The sequence below is a fragment of the Mustela lutreola genome, chromosome 6, assembly GCF_030435805.1.
Source record: "Mustela lutreola isolate mMusLut2 chromosome 6, mMusLut2.pri, whole genome shotgun sequence".
Classification (NCBI taxonomy): Eukaryota; Metazoa; Chordata; class Mammalia; order Carnivora; family Mustelidae; genus Mustela; species Mustela lutreola.
The window spans coordinates 24,628,384-24,648,681 of NC_081295.1; the positions used below are offsets into that span (position 1 = coordinate 24,628,384).

Below are 20,298 nucleotides of genomic sequence, written 5' to 3' on the forward strand. Positions count from 1 at the left end.
GAATGCTTAGAAGACAACCAAATATTCACGGATTCAAAGCATCTCACAGGTTACTTATTAAATACAAAAAGAAGCAGTGAACAAACTTAGTTTCACCAGTAATGAGACAAACATATTGTATGACTCCTGATGTAATGGAGAAGTATACGGCATCATGTATGTAGTTATCTTGCCCCCCCCCAAAAAAAGTTTTCATTTAATCTGACCACGAAAAAACAACTGGACAAATCCAGGGTAAGGGACATTCTTTAAGGCAGTTGGCCTGGACTCTTAAAAGATGTGGTATTATGAACAGAAAAAGTGTGGTGTAGGCACTCTTTTTTTTTTTTTTTTTTAAAGATTTTATTTATTTATTTGACAGAGAGAGATCACAAGTAGGAAGAGAGGCAGGCAGAGAGAGAGGAGGAAGCAGGCTCCCTGTCGAGCAGAGAGCCCGATGCGGGGCTCGATCCCAGGACCCTGAGATCATGACCTGAGCTGAAGGCAGCGGCTTAATCCACTGAGCCACCCAGGCGCCCCTGGTGTAGGCACTCTTGTAGATTAGAAGAGATTTAAAAGCCATGACATCCAAAAAGAATGTATGATTTCTAACTTGACCTTGGATCTGGTTGAAAACAACCCTGAACAACACTATTGGCTGAACTGGAAACATTTGAGTATAGACTTCTTAGACATTATAGGAAGCGTTTAACTTGGTGGATATGATAATGAATTTGTGGTTATGCAGAAGAACATCGTTGTTCTTGAAGATAAATGCTGTAGTATTCAGGGATGAGCCATCATGAGGTCTACAACTTACTGTTAGATAGATAGCAAATGATCATCCAAAGAAAAAGCAAAGGTGACAAAATATTAGCAATTGAGTAACATAGGCAGAGGGCAAATGGGTGTTCATGATGTTGTCTCCACTAAAAAATTTGAGGAAAAAAAAGTTTGAGGCGAAAGGTAGTTTTCCTTAAAATTTTATTTACTTATTTATTTTTAAGATTTTATTTATTTGACAGAGACATAGCAAGAGAGGGAATGAGAGCAGGGTGAGTGGGAGAGGGAGAAGCAGGCTTCCCCAAGCAGGGAGCCCAAAGCGGGACTCGATCCCAAGACCCTGGGATCATGATCTGAGCTGAAGGCAGATGCTTAACAACTGAGCCACCCAGGCGCCCCTTTCCTTAAAATGTTAAAAAGAGAATCTCTTTTAAAACGACTGTTATTCCCAAATATAGCTGCTGGCATTTGGGAAGAATAACGTGGTAAGTAGAGTTGATGAGTCTCTAGCAATTTCTGGACTCCCTGCTGTGGAATATTAGCTTTCTACTTTCAGAAAAAGGTTTCTCCATCTCCAGCCTTCAAGTCCAGATAGCAGTAGTTGAACATTGGAAACAGTTCATTTATGTCATCCAATCCTTCTTTGTTACCTGACTTATAAGAAAGCATTTGTTTCTTAAAGTAAAAGACCACATTGTACATCCATTACTTACCAACAGGGAATCTGTCTGCCTTTGGTCTGCAGAGACGGGTGTATAAACCTTTGGAATTAATCCCTCTGTGCATCCTCTCACTCAGAATGCTGGCTTCTCTCTCTCTTTCTCGTACAGAATATTGTTTTACAGCTCTCACTGTAGCTGTCTGAGGGGGCCTCTGGTGTAAGCACTGACACACTAGCTTGTCTATTTTCACTTTTTTTTTTTTTTTAAAGATAAAACAAGGTTCAAACCACACATTCTCTGTGAACTGCTAAAGACTGGGAAAAATTACTTTCTTTTCTCCTGACCTGGATTGACAAGAAGCACACCTACAGGAGGCAAAAAGATGACTGAATCCCTTTTAAAGACCCTGGTAATGAAGCCCGCAGGGAATTGTCATGTACGGGAGAATTTACAGTGGCTTCTGGAGACGAGCAGTGTGGCAGGAAGAGGTTCAGGACTGCTGGCTGTTGAAATACAGTCTGGATTTATTTTATATCAGCCTATTTTGGGCCCCAGCGAGAAAGTTATTTTAATAGTATCTTGCTCTGCTAGAAATATACATAAGTGGCAGATGTCAGAAAAAGAGGGGAAAGTTATAGCACTCCATTCTCCTTGAGACTTAAGGAGTTTATATAGTTGTTCTCATTTAGCCTTTGAAGTAAACACTGATGCATATGGAAGAATAAATTGAATAAAATAAATTGAAAAGGGCGTTAGACAATGGTCCAGACCAGTGATCTTCAAATGAGTGAGACACTCAGGGCGAGGGTACTGAGGCTCTGCATTTTTAACAAACCATCCAGGTGATTCCGGTAACCAGTCCAGCATTTATGAGAGAGAACATTTGGGAACATAGCGTCTAGTTCAACACTCTTATTTTACAGAGAAGAAAATGAAGATGAAAATGCACAGAACAATTTTTTAATTGTTGGAGGTATCAACGTATTATGGGCTAGAAACCATAGTTGCTAACATATCATAGTTGCTAACATATCATATCTTCACGCATATCACACAGCATATCATATCTTCCCAGGAGGGCACAGTGCTTTTTGGAGTGGTCACTGGCAAGATATTAGCCACTTGCTTTCCTCCATAGCAGGGCGTTCTTAGCACCCTAAGCTTTGAGGTGTGACTCTTGAAATGTCCCAAGGAGTCTGTTTTAGGCTCTTTCCGCTTCAACAGACTGCTTTCAAGGTTGAGGCACTGAATTACACTAAACCACTGTTTCTATGAGAAGGCTACTAGATCAGTCTTTTCTGTTCTATCCTTTTGTTGTTTGATTTTCATGAATTTTTCGAATTTATAGTCCATAGATTTCCCTCCTTAGCCTACTTATAAACAGCAGTTGGGCAGTACAGTGAGCATATGGTATTGTTTAAGACAGGTGAAAATGATTTGTCAAATATCAGCTAATGCTTCCACATTAACTACATCCTTAGACACCCCACTTTCCTAGAACTAGGAGTGAGTATAATGAACTTTGCTTCGTAATTTTCCTGAATAGATAGGACATAACCAACATATATAAAGAAAAAGCACTTATCCGTCTATGTGTTCATTCACCAGATATTATTGGCCATGTGCTTGACCCTAGTCCCGATCTACACATGAAATGCACTTGTAAGCAGGAGAGAAAGTTGTCTCTTCTCAGAGAGCCTAAGTCTTAGAGGGAGATTGTATGTGAAGCCTCTGCAGCCCCTAGAGTATAAGCTCCGTGAGGGCAGAGATTTTGATCTGTTCTGTTCATGGCTGTGTCTCCAGTGCCTAAGCGGTACCCGACACGTAGGAGATGCTTGGTGAATTTAGCGAACGAGCGGTTGTCTGGCAAAGAGAAACTATGGCCCCTCCTAAATTAACTGCTTTACAAAAAAAAAAAAAAATAGAATAGGTACTGTTTAATGAGAAATATTATTTATGGAGGGGATTAAATCACCATTGCTGTTGGTTTCTCAAGTGCTCTATTTTTATAAGCTCTTAAAGCCTTCTGTGAAAAAAATTTTGTGTCAAAATATATATACTCTTAGGTATGTATATGACCTACATAGATATTAACACACATGGCTGGAAATACATATATATTCTCTACCAAAAAGATTTAAATCTTTATCATCTTTGTTTTATAAAATAACTCATACTTTTATGTACAAGCTAAAGCAGTCAAGGATGAAATGGTTTCACAGAACAGGATGTTTGTTGTGATAAAATGAAAAGGACGTTCTGGGGAGCTGCATATCAACAGCTCAAGTCTGTTCAGGTTGTAATGGCTGCGGTAATCGTGCTGTCATTTTATGTAGGCTTCTAATCTCTCAGCTTTCAAAACATTTAAGAGCTGATATTGAACAGATGTGGATTACATACATGGTGTTTCTCCGCTGCCATCTCTAGCAAAGTGTATCTCTACTGGGTAAGGGGTTGGTAGCAAAGCTAGCTATGCAAAATAAAATAGAGAGTTTGAAAATAGCTTGTGATTGATAAAGCACAAGTATCTCAAAGTCATAGAATTCTCTAAGATAATTTGTTTATAATCCAAGTAGGGAAACAATGGTTTTACAAAAATTTCTGATAGGACCCTCTAGTGTTTTTATCTATGAACACTATCTTATCAGGTTCTTCCCACCTGAAGGAACAGCTGTTGGTTTTGGTTTGGGTTTTGGGTTTGGTTTTGGTTTTGGTTTTGGTTTTATGAGTCAAACTGGAAAGCGACCTCATACCTCCAAAAGGAGAAGTCCACCTGGAGTCATCATAAATTAAGTGGTTTCTCCCTCACTCCTTACCTAACAGCCTCAAGATACAAAAGCTCCTCCACTTCCTAGCCTTCAACAAAGACCATTTTCAACGCTTTTAACATACCTGTTGCGTTAAACACTGGAAGATAAGGATGTTGAAAGACGCAGAATGTTAAGCTGGTTAGAATGGGAACAAAATTGAAAGTAGTAAGGAAATGGCCAATTTGTTGTGGGAATGAGTTTGTTGGACAGTAGAAACAATTATTTCTGTGGAGCTCCCCGTTCGTGCATCCTTTGAAAAGTGCTGTGGTGGAAGAATCGTACTAACCAGCAAGAGACAAAGGAAAAGATGAACAATTGAAAAGGTGGAAAGCTTGTGACCACAGGCTCGGTCTCAATGTCAGATATCTCTTAACCTAAAATGAATGCAAGAGACAGCAGGGAGTTTGAGAACTTAAAGACTAAGCAAATTGTGAAATGCTTTTGCTAAAATTTTGGTCACAAGCCATGGATTATTCCTTGGATCAAAGCCTGTTCATGTTCGCGCACTAACGAAGTTTAGTAGCTAGCTCATGAGTGCGCTGAACGGACGTGCTGAAGGCTCCCTAACGAACTGTGGGTATTAGAGTGGAGAAAGAGGGATTTTGAGTGTAGACAGAGCTATTCTGGAAAAAAATGTCCACAGACACACAAACAAGTAAATGTAAAATATCTGAGCAAGTGGCTCAGGTCATGATCCCAAGGTCCTGGGATTGAGCCCTGCATCGGGCTCTCTGCTCAGCAGGGAGCCTGCTTCCCCCATCTCTCTGCCTGCCTCTCTGCCTAATTGTGATCTCTGTCAAATAAATAAATAAAATCTTTTTTAAAAAATGGAAAATAAAAAATAATAGAGCTGAGCAGAAGGAAGAATAAGCCTAGTTTTCACAGTTCTCCAAGAACTAACTCCTATTCCTTGTGGTATAATGCATCTCAGGACTAAGTTCAAACTCTTCCTGATTCACTGAAAATCTAGATCCCTAAAAAATTTGAAGAGCAGATTGAAAACCCTGAATTCTTCATTATAATACATTGGTTGCAGAAAACTTTTGTTTCATAGAAAACATTCAAGTCACAATTTTAACTTAGAGTGGTTTGTGTTGGTGCCAGTGGCTACTACCTGAGCAGTGTCTTCTTCTAAGTTACTTATTAAAGAAAATAAGAAAGAAAACGCAGGCATCTTTGCATAACATTTTTTAAAGGATTCTAAAGAAGCAAGAGTCAAGACGAATGTTATATAAAATCTTTTCTCTCAAGTAGTAATTTGACTTAGGAACAAAATGGTCTCAAGACCTAACCTGTTTGCAAATCGAACAGTTCTTACTCTGAGGTAGCAGGAGTTTTATTCTGAAGTCTACAAAAATGAGCTGACAGATCAACAAAGATTAATACACTGATTGCTATGTTAGGAAATTTATATAATATATTTGAGTGTATGTGTTAATTTTAAATTTTTAATAACTAAAATATTTTTAAATAAAGTCTGACCCCATTTAAAATGTCTTTTTTTTTTTTTCTAAGATTTATTTTAGGGGCACCTGAGTGGCTTAGTTGTTGAGCATCTGCCTTCGGATCGGATCATGATCCCAGGGTCCTGGGATCAAGCCCCATGTCAGGCTCCTTGCTCAGCAGGAAGCCTGCTTCTTCCACTCCCACTCGCCCTGCTGTGTTCCCTCTCTCGCTGTGTCTCTCTCTGTCAAATAAATAAATAAAATCTTTAAAAAAAAAAGATTTTATTTTAGAGAGAGAGATAGTGAGAGGATGTGGGAGGCAGGCAGAAGGAGAGAGAGAATCCCAGGCACACCCCGTGCTGAGCGTGGATCCCAATGAGGGGGTTTGCGCGACCTCACGGACCCGGGATCATGACCTGAGTCAAAATCAAGAGTGAAATGACTAACTAACTGAGCCACCCAACCACCCCTATGTTGTTTTCAATTCTACCTTTCTTCTCTCTAACCTCTGGGTGGCTGGGGGGTGGGGGGGGGGTCTTTCAACATAATACAACGTAATAAAAAGTATGCCAAGGGAAGTGGAGGAGACACTGGCCCCACAGATTACTTATTTTTATATAGGAGGAAACATGTTGTTACAGGGGAACCATCTGATAATCACCACCTTAAACAAGTGATCAAATTCATAGCTTTACTAAAAGTGGGACCGCCTAACATTTTGTGCCTCCTGAATTGATACAGTATTAAGTCTGTAATATTTTGTATAAAGTACTCATGGCAGAAACATTTAAACAAGCTTTTTTGGACCTAGCTTTCAGTTTGCAAGCAAAACAGGGACAAGTTAAATGACAGTGAAAAAATAATATGGCAAATCAAAAAAGTCAGATTTTCAGAGTGCCTGGCTGACTCAGCCAGTGGAACATGCAATTCTTGATCTCGGCATCGTGGATCTGAGCCCCACATTGGGTGTAGACATTAAAATCAAGGGGCGCCTGGGTGACTCAGTTGTTAAGCGTCTACTTTTGGCTCAGGTCATGATCCCGGGATCCTGGGATCAAGCCCCATATCTGGCTCCCTCCTCAGGGGGGAGTCTGCTTCTCCCTCTCCCACTCCCCCTGCCTGGGTTCCTGCTTTCACTGTCTCTCTCTGTGTCAAATAAATAAAATCTTTAAAAAATAAGAATAAAATAAAATTTTAAAAAGTCAATGATTTTCATGAAAAAATTAATAGTTTTTATTTTTACTTCTTGAAAAATGAGAAGGGTCTAGTCTAGATTTAAAAGACTAACCTCTGGGCACCTGGGTGGCTCAGAGGGTTAAGCCTCTGCCTTCGGCTCAGGTCATGATCTCAGGGTCCTGGGATCGAGTCCCACATCGGGCTCTCTGCTCAGCAGGGAGCCTGCTTCCTCCTCTCTCTCTCTCTGCCTGCCTCTCTACCTGCTTGTGATCTCTGTCTGTCAAATAAATAAATAAAATCTTTAAAAAAAAAAAAAAAAAAAAAAGACTAACCTCTGAGGGGCGCCTGGGTGGCTCAGTCAGGTAAGTGGCTGCCTTCCGCTCAGGTCATGATCCCAGGGTCTTGGGATCAAGCCCCGTGTCAGGCTCCCTGCTCAGCGGGCAGTCTGCTTTCCCCTCTCCCTCTGCCTGCTGCTCTGCCTTCTTGTACTCTCTATCTGTCAAATAAATAAATAAAATCTTTTTTTTAAATGAAAAAAAAAAAAAGAAGACTAACCTCGGGGCACCTGGGTGGCTGAGTGGGTTAAAGTCTCTGCCTTTGGCTCGGGTCATGATCCCAGGATTCTGGGATCGAGCCCCGCATCGGGCTCTCTGCTCAGCAGGGAGCCTGCTTCCTCCCCTCTCTCTGCCTGCTTCTCTGCCTACTTGTGATCTCTGTCTGTCAAATAAATAAATAAAATCTTAAAAAAAAAAAAAAAAGACTAACCTCTGAGATACAAAAACTATGTGCAGTGTGTAAATCTTGATTAATCCTGGTTGGGGAGGGGAAGCTATAAAAGATATTCTTGGGACAATAGGAGAAATTTGAATATGGATTGCATCTCAGATAATATGGAATTATTGTTAGTTTTTAACATTGGGTAGCAGTCATGTGGTCATGTCTGAGACGTTCTGTGCTTACAAGACGTGCTGAAGCGTGGCGGGGCGAAGAGTCATGATGTCCGCCGCTGCCATGTCTAGATAGAGTATATACGTGTGCTTCCTCTCCCGTTCTTTCAACTTTTCAGTGTGTTTAAAAGTGCTCTGTGTATAGTTGTATAGAGATACAACTATGTAGATGTATAAAGAGATACATGGTAGGGAGCCAAGGGAGAGAGTGTCAACCTTTATTCTTGGAGAAGTACAAGTTATAGAAGCACTAAATAATTTTTAAAGAACTAACAAATTAATTTCCCCATCTTTCTACTTTAGGCTCGAGAGAAAGGAAGATTAGACTATGCTAAGGTAAGTAGATTTTATACATACTGTATAGTTTCATTCATTCCAGTCTGGTGTGTGGTTTTTGTTTATATTTGAAAGGTCAGAAGAGAATCATCCCTTTCAAAGTTGAGGGATGTTCCCTGTTAAATAACAGGCATCCGCAGGTAAGTGTCCTTACCCGGTGCTTACTTCATTCATCTAGACCTTGGTGGTGTGGAGACTACAGTAGTAAGCCAGATGAAGTGTTTACTTTTGGGACATTTACAGTCCAGTGTGGGAGATAGATAACTAATAAACAACTAAATGGATACATCATATACAGTCATGTTCTGGCAAGTGCAATGAGGAAAAACAAAGTGGAGAAGATCACTCACCATTGCTAGAAAGATGCCTTTGGCATCTTTGACTTTTTAGCGCCATTAGATAATACGTGAGAAGGACCACACAGAGCTAACTTAGACTCCTAAAGGTAGTAGTTTTCACATCGTCTCTGGAGCTTTTGAAAACACATGGCTAAGTGCAGCATCACACCCTTGTTCACCAAGATCAAAATCCCCTGGTGGAGAGAGCAAGGCAGGGGGAGGGAGGAAGTATTTGAAAAAAGGCTCCACAGATAGTTCCGACACGCAGCCTTGGCAGTGCACCAGTGCAAGCCTCTGAACACACTTGGGTCACGTTCTGTGTCCCCCCAGGGACAAATGGAACATTGTAGCGGGAGCGTGGGACGCATACAGCTGCTTGGCCAAAGGAACATGCTAATCGTCTGGTCTAGGCAGTAATCAGGAGTCTCCCGGGTGTAAGCACACCTGCATTCGGAGACAAGGAGGAAGAAATACGAGCTGTAAGGGCAAGCAGTGGGACAGCTGAAACCCACCGTGATCTCTCGGGGCTTATCCAGAACCTCGTGCTCTCCTGACGGCCCATGGGGTGTCCACTTATGGCTCCGTGCCTTTGCTCTCTTTTCCTTGACTGAGGTACAGTCCCTCCTTCTCTCTCTCACACAAACTTTTGCTTCCTTTCTGAAAAACTAGATAAGAGCACCTCTAAACTGAGGGCCTCCATACGCATCACTCTTCATAGATGTCTACTTGAGCCTTAATGTACCCGAACTCGGGCCATGGACATGTCCTCCTGGGTCTCCCACAGGCATCTTAAAGTGAACTCACCATCTTGCGTGACATCTCTGGTCCTTTTCTTTTTTTTTTTAAGTTTTGTTTATTTAAGTAATCTCTACACCCAGTGTGGGTTTCAAACTCATGACCCAAGATCAAAAGTTGCATACTTTTGTAATTGAGCCAGTCAGGTAGTCTTAGAAATACCTTATTTTTTAGAGAAGTTTTAGGTTCACAGCAAAATTGGGCAGAAAGTATCAAGAGGTACCATATCCCCTGACCCTACACACACATGGCCTCCCCTATTATCAGTAATCTGCAGGACAGTGACATATTTGTTAGAGAAGCTACATCAACCTATCGTCAGTACCCAAAGTCCATGGTGTACATCAGTGTCCACTCATGTTGTATCTCTTGGCCTTTTAACTTATTCTCTCTCCTGATGTTGGCCCTGTTATCCTACCAGTCAACCCTGTGAGAATCTTAGACGTGCCCTTGACAGCTCCTACTCCCTCACTCCCAGGTTCTTTACCAAGTCACGCCATTTTGGTGTCCTGTGTTGTCTTAAATCCAACCCCCCCCCCCCTGATCTGTCTTCCATTATTTACATTGAGTTTCTGACTGGAAAACCTACTGACTGGTCTTCGTGACTTTGTCACCGCAAGTCCATTACTAGCTGGAATGTCTATCTAAATCATAAACCTGATTTATGGAAACCTGTCATTGGCTCATGTCGTTTATAATGCAAATTCAAAGCTGCCAGATGATTTCACCCCCTAGAGGGACTCTCCAGCGTCATCTCTTCCCACTCTGTGCTCCAGCAGCACCGGATCACACAAAACATACTGTTTCTGTTTTCTATGCCTTGAAGTGTCCCCTCTGCTTGAAATGCCCTTCCCACGTTATCAGCTACCCCGGTTCTTTATGTAAGGTTTCAGTTAGGATCATCTCCTACAGGTGGTCCTTCCTTGTTCCCCAGGCTGGATCAAGTGCTTTCCTTCATTCTTTAATACACCATGCATCTCTCAGGCCATTCCTCTAATATTATGATGCCCCATTTATGGGACCGACCACACACTATGAGCTCTCTGAGGGCAGGGATAGTGTCTTACTTGTCTTGCTGGTTAGCCTCGCGTTTGGCACATGGTAAACAGTGAGTCACTGAATGGGGGAGCAAGGCATAGAGGGAATGGATGAATGTAGAAAATAGAAGAGTAAGAAAAGAGAAGATGCATGAAGTTAGTTTCAGGAGAAAATCTGGTATAGGGTTCTTTTATCTTGGAGAGGAAGGATGCTTTTGATGAACATGGATATAAACAGGGCTAAAAAGATTGTTGGGGGAGGTGCCCGGGTGGCTCAAACAGTAAAGCGTCCACCTTCCGCTCAGGTCACTATCCCAGGGATCGATCCCTGGGATCGAGCCCCACATCAGGCTCCCTGCTTGGCGGGAAGCCTGCTTCCTCCTCTCCCACTCCCCCTGCTTGTGTTCCCTCTCTCGCTGTGTCTGCCTCTATCAAATAAATAAATAAAACCTTAAAAAAAAATTGGGGAAGACTGTAATATATTATCTTAGAGATAAAGGCTGAGATTTTTCTGTGATAGTAAAAGAAAGGTAACCAAAAAAGTTAGGAAAAGTCTTGGCAATAGAGTATTGATAATTCATGTTTATTCGTGACTCAGAGAACTCCCATAGGATTTTTTATTACAGAGGCACATAACAATTGAAGAGGTTAAGAGAAAGGAAAAAATAGGATGCACAGATAGAACACACCCCTGGGCCAAGCAGAGGCTCGGCCACCAACTCACTGCAAAATTTGATGATCACTTAACCTCTCTGGTCTTCCTTTGATTTCCTTCATAGAAAGCAAGCGGTTGAGATAAGTGCTGGTCAGTTCTTCGGGCCCATTCCAAATTCGAGAGGAGACATTCTTCTTGGTGGGGGGAAGAGGAGGCGGGCATTCTTATCTTGTAGACCTGAGGTCCAGATTCATTCCCTCTTGCACTTTGTCCACCCAGCCACTATGTATTGGACAGTTAATATGTGCAAGTTGCCGTGCACCATGAGCAAGACTGATGCAGGCCTTGCCTTCAGATGCTTCCTCGACTCAGACCTCTCTATCTTTTTTTTTTTTTTTTAAGTTTTTATTTATTTATTTATTTGGCAGACAGAAATCACAAGTGGCGGGGCAGGGGGGAAGCAGACTCCCTGCTGAGCAGAGAGCCTGATGCAGGGCTCAATCCCAGGACCCTGGGATCATGACCTGAGCCAAAGGCAGAGACTTTAACCCACTGAGGCACCCAGGCACCCCCCAGACCTCCCTATCTAAAGTAGCCACTCCCCAGGGACACCTGAGTAACTCCATCTTAGTTGAGATGGAGGTTAAGCATCTGCCTTTGGCTCAGGTCATAATCTCAGAGTCCTGGGATCGAGTCCCACATCGGGCTCCCTGTTTAGCGGTGAGTCTGCTTCTCCCTCTGCCTCTCGTCCCAGCTCGTGTTCTCACTCACCCTGTGTGCACTCTCTTGCTCTCTCTCTCTCTCTCAAATAAATAAATAATCTTTTAAAAATAATAATAGAGTAGCCACCCCCCCTTCTCTATTTTTTCTTAACATTTATAGTCATCTAAAATTATCATTTTCACTGAGTTGTTTCTGCTTTTTTCTTTCGCTGAAACAACAGAGCTCTAAAGGCAGGGCCTAGCTCATGGTAACATCCTCTGCACCCAGCACAGGCTTCTATATAGGAGGGCTTGGCGAATGCATGCTTGTGAGTCGTGTTAGTGTTATTCTAGAAGGGCAGGAAGTTCTGGGAAGTCTGGAATGGAGTATTGTAGACTTCAGTGAACTATTTTAAGAGTACACTGACTATATAACACAGTCCATCTCAACGGTCAGTAGCCCTAAGGTTGCCTTCCGAAGTGCCTAATGACAATATTTCTCATGCTGGTAAACAGAGCCCAACCCTCTGGAATATGTGGCACAGTTCTGACACTTAAGGGCCGCGTACTTGATCTAGGCAATTAATCTATATGTATCATCCTTACACAGACCGACACCCAAGTAACATGGGGAAAAAGAGATTATATCCATCCCTTCCACGTATGGGGGAGGTGCCTGCAGGGTGCAGTTTATGATACTGTCTCCGTGTACTGGACTGTGGGCCCATAGTAATACATATCATGACCCCAGGTCTCTTCCTCTCTGTTCGGCATGAGCATGGTGCTCGTGCTGACCAACGGAGGCCCCATGCTTAGCAGCTCAGGGCTGCCCTTGTAGGGTTATCTGTAAAAACTACATCTGGAAAACTCAGCAGCCATTTCTGGAGATCATCATGAAATGTATTCATGGCTGGAAATTTTGTTACTTCCGAGTGGTATTTACCCCAAAACCAAATTTTATCTGAAAAATCCGATTTCGAGGACCATGGAAAATTATTTTGGCCGTGTGCTCTGCGGCCTCACCTGCCATCTCTCCAAATCTGTGGGTCTTAGCAGGGCGAGGAGGTGAAGGGAGAGATAGAAGGGGTAGTCGTTTCCAAAGCATTTTCAGCAGAATCTTGAGACTGTCGCTTTCTGCAAAACTGTGGTCTGTACTCAGTCACTCAGATAAGAAATAGAAGTACTTTTTAATTGAGCGCCTGGTGCAATAGAGAGCGGAGATGAATGCTTTACACCCCCACAGTGCCTTTCAGCTTAAGATACCAAAGTACTCGACAACTATTCATTCATTACGTCTCGCCCCCCTCTATCAGGTGGTTAACACACTCATAGGCGCACTCTACCTATTGTGGAAACTCATCCACCTGGAGTCCGGGCAAGGACAGGGGCGGCTGTGTCACTGTAGAGCAATTCCACACAGTAGCTTCTAAAATAGAACAACAAGGAATGTCTTCCTTCCCTAGTTAAAACTGAGGAAGTTCTAGAAGACAGAATATAATTATCCGAAGTGAGTATGACCCAGAAAGCTAGTGCTAGCACTTGAGCTCATATGCACAATGCGATGGGGATCTTAATTACCGCAATGGGCACAGCCCCTGGGGGGTGTATCTCAGATTCCATTCCCTGCTCCCTGGGCTTCCGGCCCCATGGTCCAGCTCGGCGAATTCAGTGTGGAGCTAGAGGAAAGAGTGCCACCTATTGAACTGTTAAGAATTCATGGGTGCTTGTTGGGACTGGTGGAGAAGCTTCTCGGACCCCACTCACGCTTGGTTTGCTATGGTAACATATATATGTCGAAAGAAAACGAATATGTTGACTCCTCTTGCTTAGAAAAACATCTACAAACGTCTGTGTATTTTCCCCAGCTGGAGCTGAGCGTATGCCTGCAGTTCAGCCCTACTGCTCCTCGAAACAAGCCTGCTGCTAAAAGACTGAGGCAGATGGTATTTTTACCACTTCAGGCAAAACATGGCACCTATGGTTCGGCTTTCTACAATTTTAATTTTTTAACACTTCCAAAATGGCTGCTTAAATCTCTCCAGCCTAGAGATGCAGACTTCTCTCCCAGTTTCTTTTTAAGAATTGCTGCAGATGGGGGCACCTCCGTGGCTCAGTGGGTTAAAGCCTCTGCCTTTGGCTCAGGTCAGGATCCCAGGGTCCTGGGATCGAGCCCTGCATCAGGCTCTCTGCTCAGTGGGGAGCCTGCTTCCCTCTCTCTCTCTGCCTGCCTCTCTGCCTACTTGCGATCTCTGTCAAATAAATAAATAAAATCTTTTTTAAAAAATAATAATTGCTGCAGATACCCAGGCAGGAATAAAGAGTACCTAGGTGGTCAAAACCAGACTCAGGCATGCGCTTTGCCGGCCACCGGCTCATTCCTTCACAAGACCCTGGACCAGGCCTTGAATTGAAGGGGGAGCTTCATTGACCTTCATGCTAATTTTGACACAAAGACTATAAATGGTTTATAGGAGCTTTCTTTACAGTCCTCTCTAGTCTTTTCCTGGGCAGTTCCTAATAATTTTCCCCACAATGCAGTACAGAAGAGAGAGTTGCTTTTTTCATGTCTTCCTCCTGAGGTTCGCTTTAAGCATAGAGTTGCTCAAGGTTAAGCACCGGGAAAAGAAAGATCTTGCAGGTGTTAATTCATTACGCATCCAGTTCTCGGTTGAACGTAAGAGAGAGATTATTTTTAAAGGAATGGGGTTTTGACGTGCCCTCCCTGCTGGGGTCTGTTCAGGGTTGCAGAGAAGCACGAGCTTCTGACTGTGTCCCAGCACACTCAGGCTCGGTGTCCAGAGCTGCTCTTCTCCCTTCCCGCCCTCAGAAGGCCTCGCACATTCTGTTTTATTATAAAACGCATTTGCATCGGGTACACATTAAAATTCTCCTCCCACCAGCAAACAGGGTTGTCCGCACACATTTGCATTTGCTCGCATATCATCACTTCCCTTCAAGAAGAAAAAGAGACTTTCCTCTCGTGTCATGGTTCTCCTTTCCAAGGTTTGCCCCTGTTAGTCTTTTTTTTTTTCTTTTATTATCCATAAATTGATTCCACCATTTTGCTGCAGACTGAGTCCAAAATTCTACTTTTTTGAAGCTTGAGTATAGAAAATTTTCTGTAAATATTATTGTCCTTTCTTTACTGACAAAGCCAGACTTTTTTTTTTTCCTTTTTTTTTTTTTTTTTTGGCAGACGGTTTTTGCCTGCTCGTTCTCTCTCATAACCCTAGCTAACTGGCTCTGAGAATTTTTCACATTGGCACATTGAGAGACCAGATGTTACTGTGTTTTCTCTTCCGCATACCCCTTTCTTGGGCAGATGCTGCTTCTCCTACCCTGGGACTTCACATTAGCTCCTTTGGTAGAGTGGTCCATACGGCATCATTGGATGGACTAAACCTCTCGTTTCCTCTAACCTCCTGAAGTTGTCTTTACATTTAGGATTTCTGTTTTCGTGGTAACAACAGACACTGTATAGAAGCATGGTCATTTTCTCCCATCTTTTCCCATAAAGGACTTGTAGTCCAATTAAATGAGGTGTTTATCATAGTGTTTAATTAAGAAAATCCAAATACCATGATGATATGGGTGCAGCTATGTAAAATTTTGATAAAGACTGGAAGAAAGCATTAAAAATATAAATATGGGCATTAAGGTGATAACACTTCAGCATGTTTTAAAATAAATACATTTTCTTTTTTTTTTTTTTAATAAGGCTTTATTTATTTATTTGACAGAGAGAGACACAGCAAGAGAGGGAACATAGCAGAGGGAGTGGGAGAGGGAGAGTCAGTCTCCCTGCAGGGCAGGGAGCCCAATGCCAGGCTCTATCCCACGACCTTGGGATCATGACCTGAGCCTAAAACAGATACTTAACAGCTGAGCCACCCAGGTGCCCCGAATAAATACATTTTCTTTTTAAGATTTCTGGTTTTGAAATGTGGACTCACATATGATTTAGAATTTTGACCTGAGCTGCGGGGAATTGACAAGTAACTTGCCTGAAATCATGTGTTTAGTGACATAACCAGAATTTAATTTTAGACTCCTAAAAAATTGCATGTCTGCTTCTGTGGCAATAGGCAGAAATACATGGTTGGAAAATGTCATTTTTGTACACTGCGAGTTTCTGTGCTAGACCGCCTGTAGTGGTTGAAGTGATGGAAGACAATTGAGGAAAACAGAAAGCTAGCACTGAGCAGGCCTTGAGGGTGTTGATCTGATGACTTAACCACAGCACAGGGATAGGTGCTACAAGGGACTGCCAAGACTGCCATCTGAAAGCTTGAAACCCCACCTCCACCCCTTGTTTCCTTAAAAACCAGATAAAAAGGAATGCCTGGGTGGTTCGGTCTGCTAAGCATCTGCCTTTGGCTCAGGTCATGATCTCAGGGTCCTGGGAATGAGTCCCACATCAGGCTCCCTGTTCAGCAGAGAGCCAGCTTCTCCCTTTGCCCCTCCTCCTGCTTGTGTTTTCTCACTCTCTTAAGTAAATGATTTTAAAAAATAAAATAAATTCTAGGGGCACCTAGGTGGTTCCGTCAGTTACGCAAGTCCCACTGTTGGTCTCAGCTCAGACCTTGATCTCAGGGTCATGAGTTCAAAGCCCCATATTGGGCTCCATATACCATATTTAGTATCTTGAACCAGAGTCATGCCTTACTATGAGCCCTCAAGTCTTTTTGGAAAACAGTTGCTCTTTGGACATGCATTCATCTCTAGTCATCAAGCTAGTTTTTTCCTCCTTAAGTCTCTGAGTATGTTATTTTGCATTTATCCCCAGTGACTATCATCTTGCTTTGATGATCTATTCCTCTAATTTCTTAATGTTATTTTAAAATTAGATTCTTGTTCTCTGAGGTGTTAACAATCCCACACACCTCAGTGGCATCAAGTCAAGATTATGACTTGATGGTCATAATCTCTGTTCCCCTGTGAATCATGAATAATATTATTAAATTCTATCAATAATAAGCCTCTTTGTGACATCATAAAATGTGCCATTCTCTCCATTGTTAACCCCAATACTATTGATATTATTTGAATTCAATTCTCTACATAGTTGCAGATCTTTTTTTTCCCTTCAGATCGTATATTTCTAGCTCACTGATCTCGGGTTTCTAATTTTATATGTAAACTGAGAAATTAGTTCACAATAATAATATTTAGTGGGACAGTCTCTCTCAATCTTAAAATTACCATTTTGAATTGCTGACATCTAAAAAATTACATAGCTACATAATATCTGTCATTCATCAGGAAGCTACGGCAGACTTAGATTGTTGGTGAAGACCAGTTTTTAGTTGTAAGCCTGGAATCGTGTCCAGTTTTGCTCACCATTGTACTCTGAGGGCCTAACACAGTGCCTGGCACATACTGGGTACCAGATAAATATTTGTTGGATTAGAATAGAATAGAATAGAATGAGTGAATAACCCAAGATAAACCAAATGTTTGTGCCTCGATTCTGTTCTTTTCATTCGTAAGGCGTATTTGGCTCTGCCTTTGTTCTTTTTCCCTCCGAAGTATATCTGCAATCAGATGGTTACATCCTCTATGCTTTGCACTCCCTGGGTTGAAACAAAGATTCACTTGGGGTAACCTTTTGAATCGTAGTCTAGAAAGCGAACTAAAAATGCCCTCCAGGCTGGTTCTGTGGGTGACTGCTCTGCACTGTGGGAGAGCTGGATTCAATTACTGCTCCCAGTTAGTGGCCTCAGGAGCCACCTGTGCACAGGATGTGCCTATATGCCTTTATGTGGAGGATAGAGCCTTCTGTCCCCTAGAGGAGCCTGTTTCGTCCATTGAAACTGTTTTAAGTAGATCGAAGGAAATACCATTCCCTTTCCTTGGCTAAAAACAGCGGCAAGGCACGGGCTTTCCAAAATTAACGTTCTTGAAGAGAAAGAAAAGGGAGGCACCCCCATGTAGACCCCGAATGTGGTTTCAGTAAGTAACAGGTCTTTGTCATTACCTAGATTGATACTTCCAAACTCAGACACTCATTTACAGCCTGGTTTTATACAGATTTGAAGGTTTTTGCGATTTCAGCATGATCGGTATCAGAAAGCTATAATCTGTTTCGTTGGCACATGTGAAGCCATTCCCCCACATTCCCCCATCAGGAAGAGCTGAACTGCCTTTCCTGAAATGGCAAGGTGGCAGTGCCACCTCCTTTTTCAAACAGAATTACTGAGATAACGGTAGAGATTACAAACACTGCAGCATTGGCTAGTGATGCGTAAGATGCTACTTAAGCTTTTGGGCAAGTGGATCCTGTCTCTTTCCCACAAATCTTTGACTTGCTGGCTTGATGAAAGATCTTATCTATTCACCAGATCATAATGAAGCCAGAGGTGGACCGCAAAAAGACAGATTCCTGCATAGTGCGATGGTGCCCCCTGTAGAAGGTCTCCCAGTCCTAGGTCTGAGGAAGTTATACTCACCTTTATCTTGGATTCAGCTAAAAAGACTTGTGTGCTCCTCTTTAAAAAGGTTGTAGGCCTTTCTACGTGCTTTGATCTCTGTGCGATGCCTACCCTAGTACACGTCTCTCATTGTGCACTCTGCTCAAGACACACAAAACACTTTGATCAGATGGCTCTATCGAATTCTATCTTTGAATCCCTTCGTTTTATGGGGAAGAGATCAAATAACCTCACAATGTCCACACCGTTACTATCTCACAGAGTCATGATTCTGTCCAGGTTCGCTGACTCCACAGGATCTACTCTTTACCACCATACTGCTTCTCAGAGGGCTTAGACCTACTATGAAACAAGCAAGGGAGAATTTGAATGCAGGCTCTGGTTTTATAAACATCCGGGAGGCGTGATGCCTCACTCTATAATCCAACATTGTTCTTGTCTCAGAAATAGGGATTATCTAGTAAATGACTGTATTACGATTTATGTTTGCTGATCTAGTGCAATAATTATTGGGATTTTTTTTTTTAATTGGCAAGCATTCTTTACTCTTCAAAGAAAGGTTTATGGATATAAACATTTAAAATGACTTCTCGTTACCATTCTCTTGAGGGAGGCAAGGATCTATGTTAACAAATACACCTTCCGTAACTCTGTATCGTAGAGAACTCCTTCTGGAAGAAGTGTTCATCCCACAGGTATGAAAATAATTACATGGCACAGACAGTAACTTCTTTACCCCGTATGCTGGTTCCTGCATTCCCCCAGTCTGATGTAACCTGCCTGCAAGATAATGTCACCGTTGTAACTCTTGGTAGATAGTTTTTCTGTTGTTGGACATGGACGTTAGTGATGGAAGTCTTAAATGTGTTTTAAGCTCATGTTGTATCAGGATACTTGTTAGGATGTTAGAAATCTAGGGTCCTGTAGACAGCAGTGGTAGTGATAATAGTTTTGAGGCAAGTGATCCCCAGTTACCAGCATCCAAATGCTAAAGTAGATGAAAAATTGAGACATAAGGAGGAGTTAAGAAATGGATACATAAGAAATGTATGCATGTAGTTTATGTGTTCCACAAATAACCCCCAGGACTGTCACATACCTACATGACGTGATTGCTCTCATCCCACAATATTCTTTTTAATTAAATAACCAGCATAATATTTGTCATGAGATTACAGAGTTCCTTTAAAAAGCTACAGGCAAAGAGTGGCTCGTTGCGGCAGTCTATAACCTATATGTTTTGCTTTTTGAATTTCAATGTGTATAATTAAGCTCCTCTTTGGAATATAATACTAAAAATAAAAAATTATTTTTGAATCAGAATACAGATAAATCTGAGATTATTTATAAATAGTTCAATTTTCCTTCAGAAGGCATGATTGCTCTCCTATGCAATTTAAGCCTCAATTTAATATAATTCCATATTACTAACCTCAAATTCCAGTGAAATGCCAATGGAAGTTTATAAACTAAGAATTAAATTCTACATTGTAGTCCATCTGAGTGCCTGGGTGGCTCAGTTGCTTAAGCGTCTGACTCTTGGTTTTGGCTCAGGCCATCTCAGGGTGGTGGGATCAAGGCCCATGTAAGGCTCTGCACTCAAGGGGGAGTTGGCTTGAGAGTCTTACTCCCTGTCCTGCCCACACTACCAGCCCATGCACACACTCTCTCTCAAATAAAATAAATCTTTTAAAAATAAATAAATAAATTGCACATTTTCGTCCATTTAATTACATTTTGGAATCAGGTACATCGGCTCCTACCCTGAGCTATGTACAAGTTGAACTGTCTTTCTTAAGGAGCAAGCACTACTTTTTTAAAATTTTTTTTTAAGATTTTATTTTTATTTATTTGAGAGAGAGTGAGCATACAAGTCAGGGGAGGGGCAGAGGGAGAGGGAGAAGCAGAGCAGGCTCCCTGATGAGCAGGGAGCCCAACATAGGGCTTGATCCCAGGTTCCCAGGATCATGACCTGAGCTGAAGGCAGACGTCCAATCGACTGAGCCCCCTGGGCGCCCTGAGAAGGAAGCACTACCTTGCCTGAATTCTCTGTCAAGGAGTCAACAATTTAGGTCAGTTTTGAGTATGTCAGTAAAATGTTTTTAGCTACATGAAAATACCTCTAAATACATGTATATGCATGTATATGTAGGGGTACTGAACTCTATACATATGTATATATGAATGTATGATTTTGGATTAT

General features: G+C 42.1%; 1 protein-coding gene across 3 annotated transcripts in view; it reads left to right on the forward strand.

Annotated features, from left to right (window-relative positions):
• Positions 1–20,298, forward strand: part of PDSS2 (decaprenyl diphosphate synthase subunit 2) — a 259,683-nt gene that overhangs the window by 225,480 nt on the left and 13,905 nt on the right. For all 3 annotated transcript variants that reach the window (XM_059176957.1, XM_059176958.1, XM_059176956.1), the window contains exon 7: positions 8,106–8,138. In XM_059176957.1, coding sequence (XP_059032940.1) covers positions 8,106–8,138 — 33 coding nt within the window. The remainder of the gene's footprint in view (positions 1–8,105; positions 8,139–20,298) is intronic.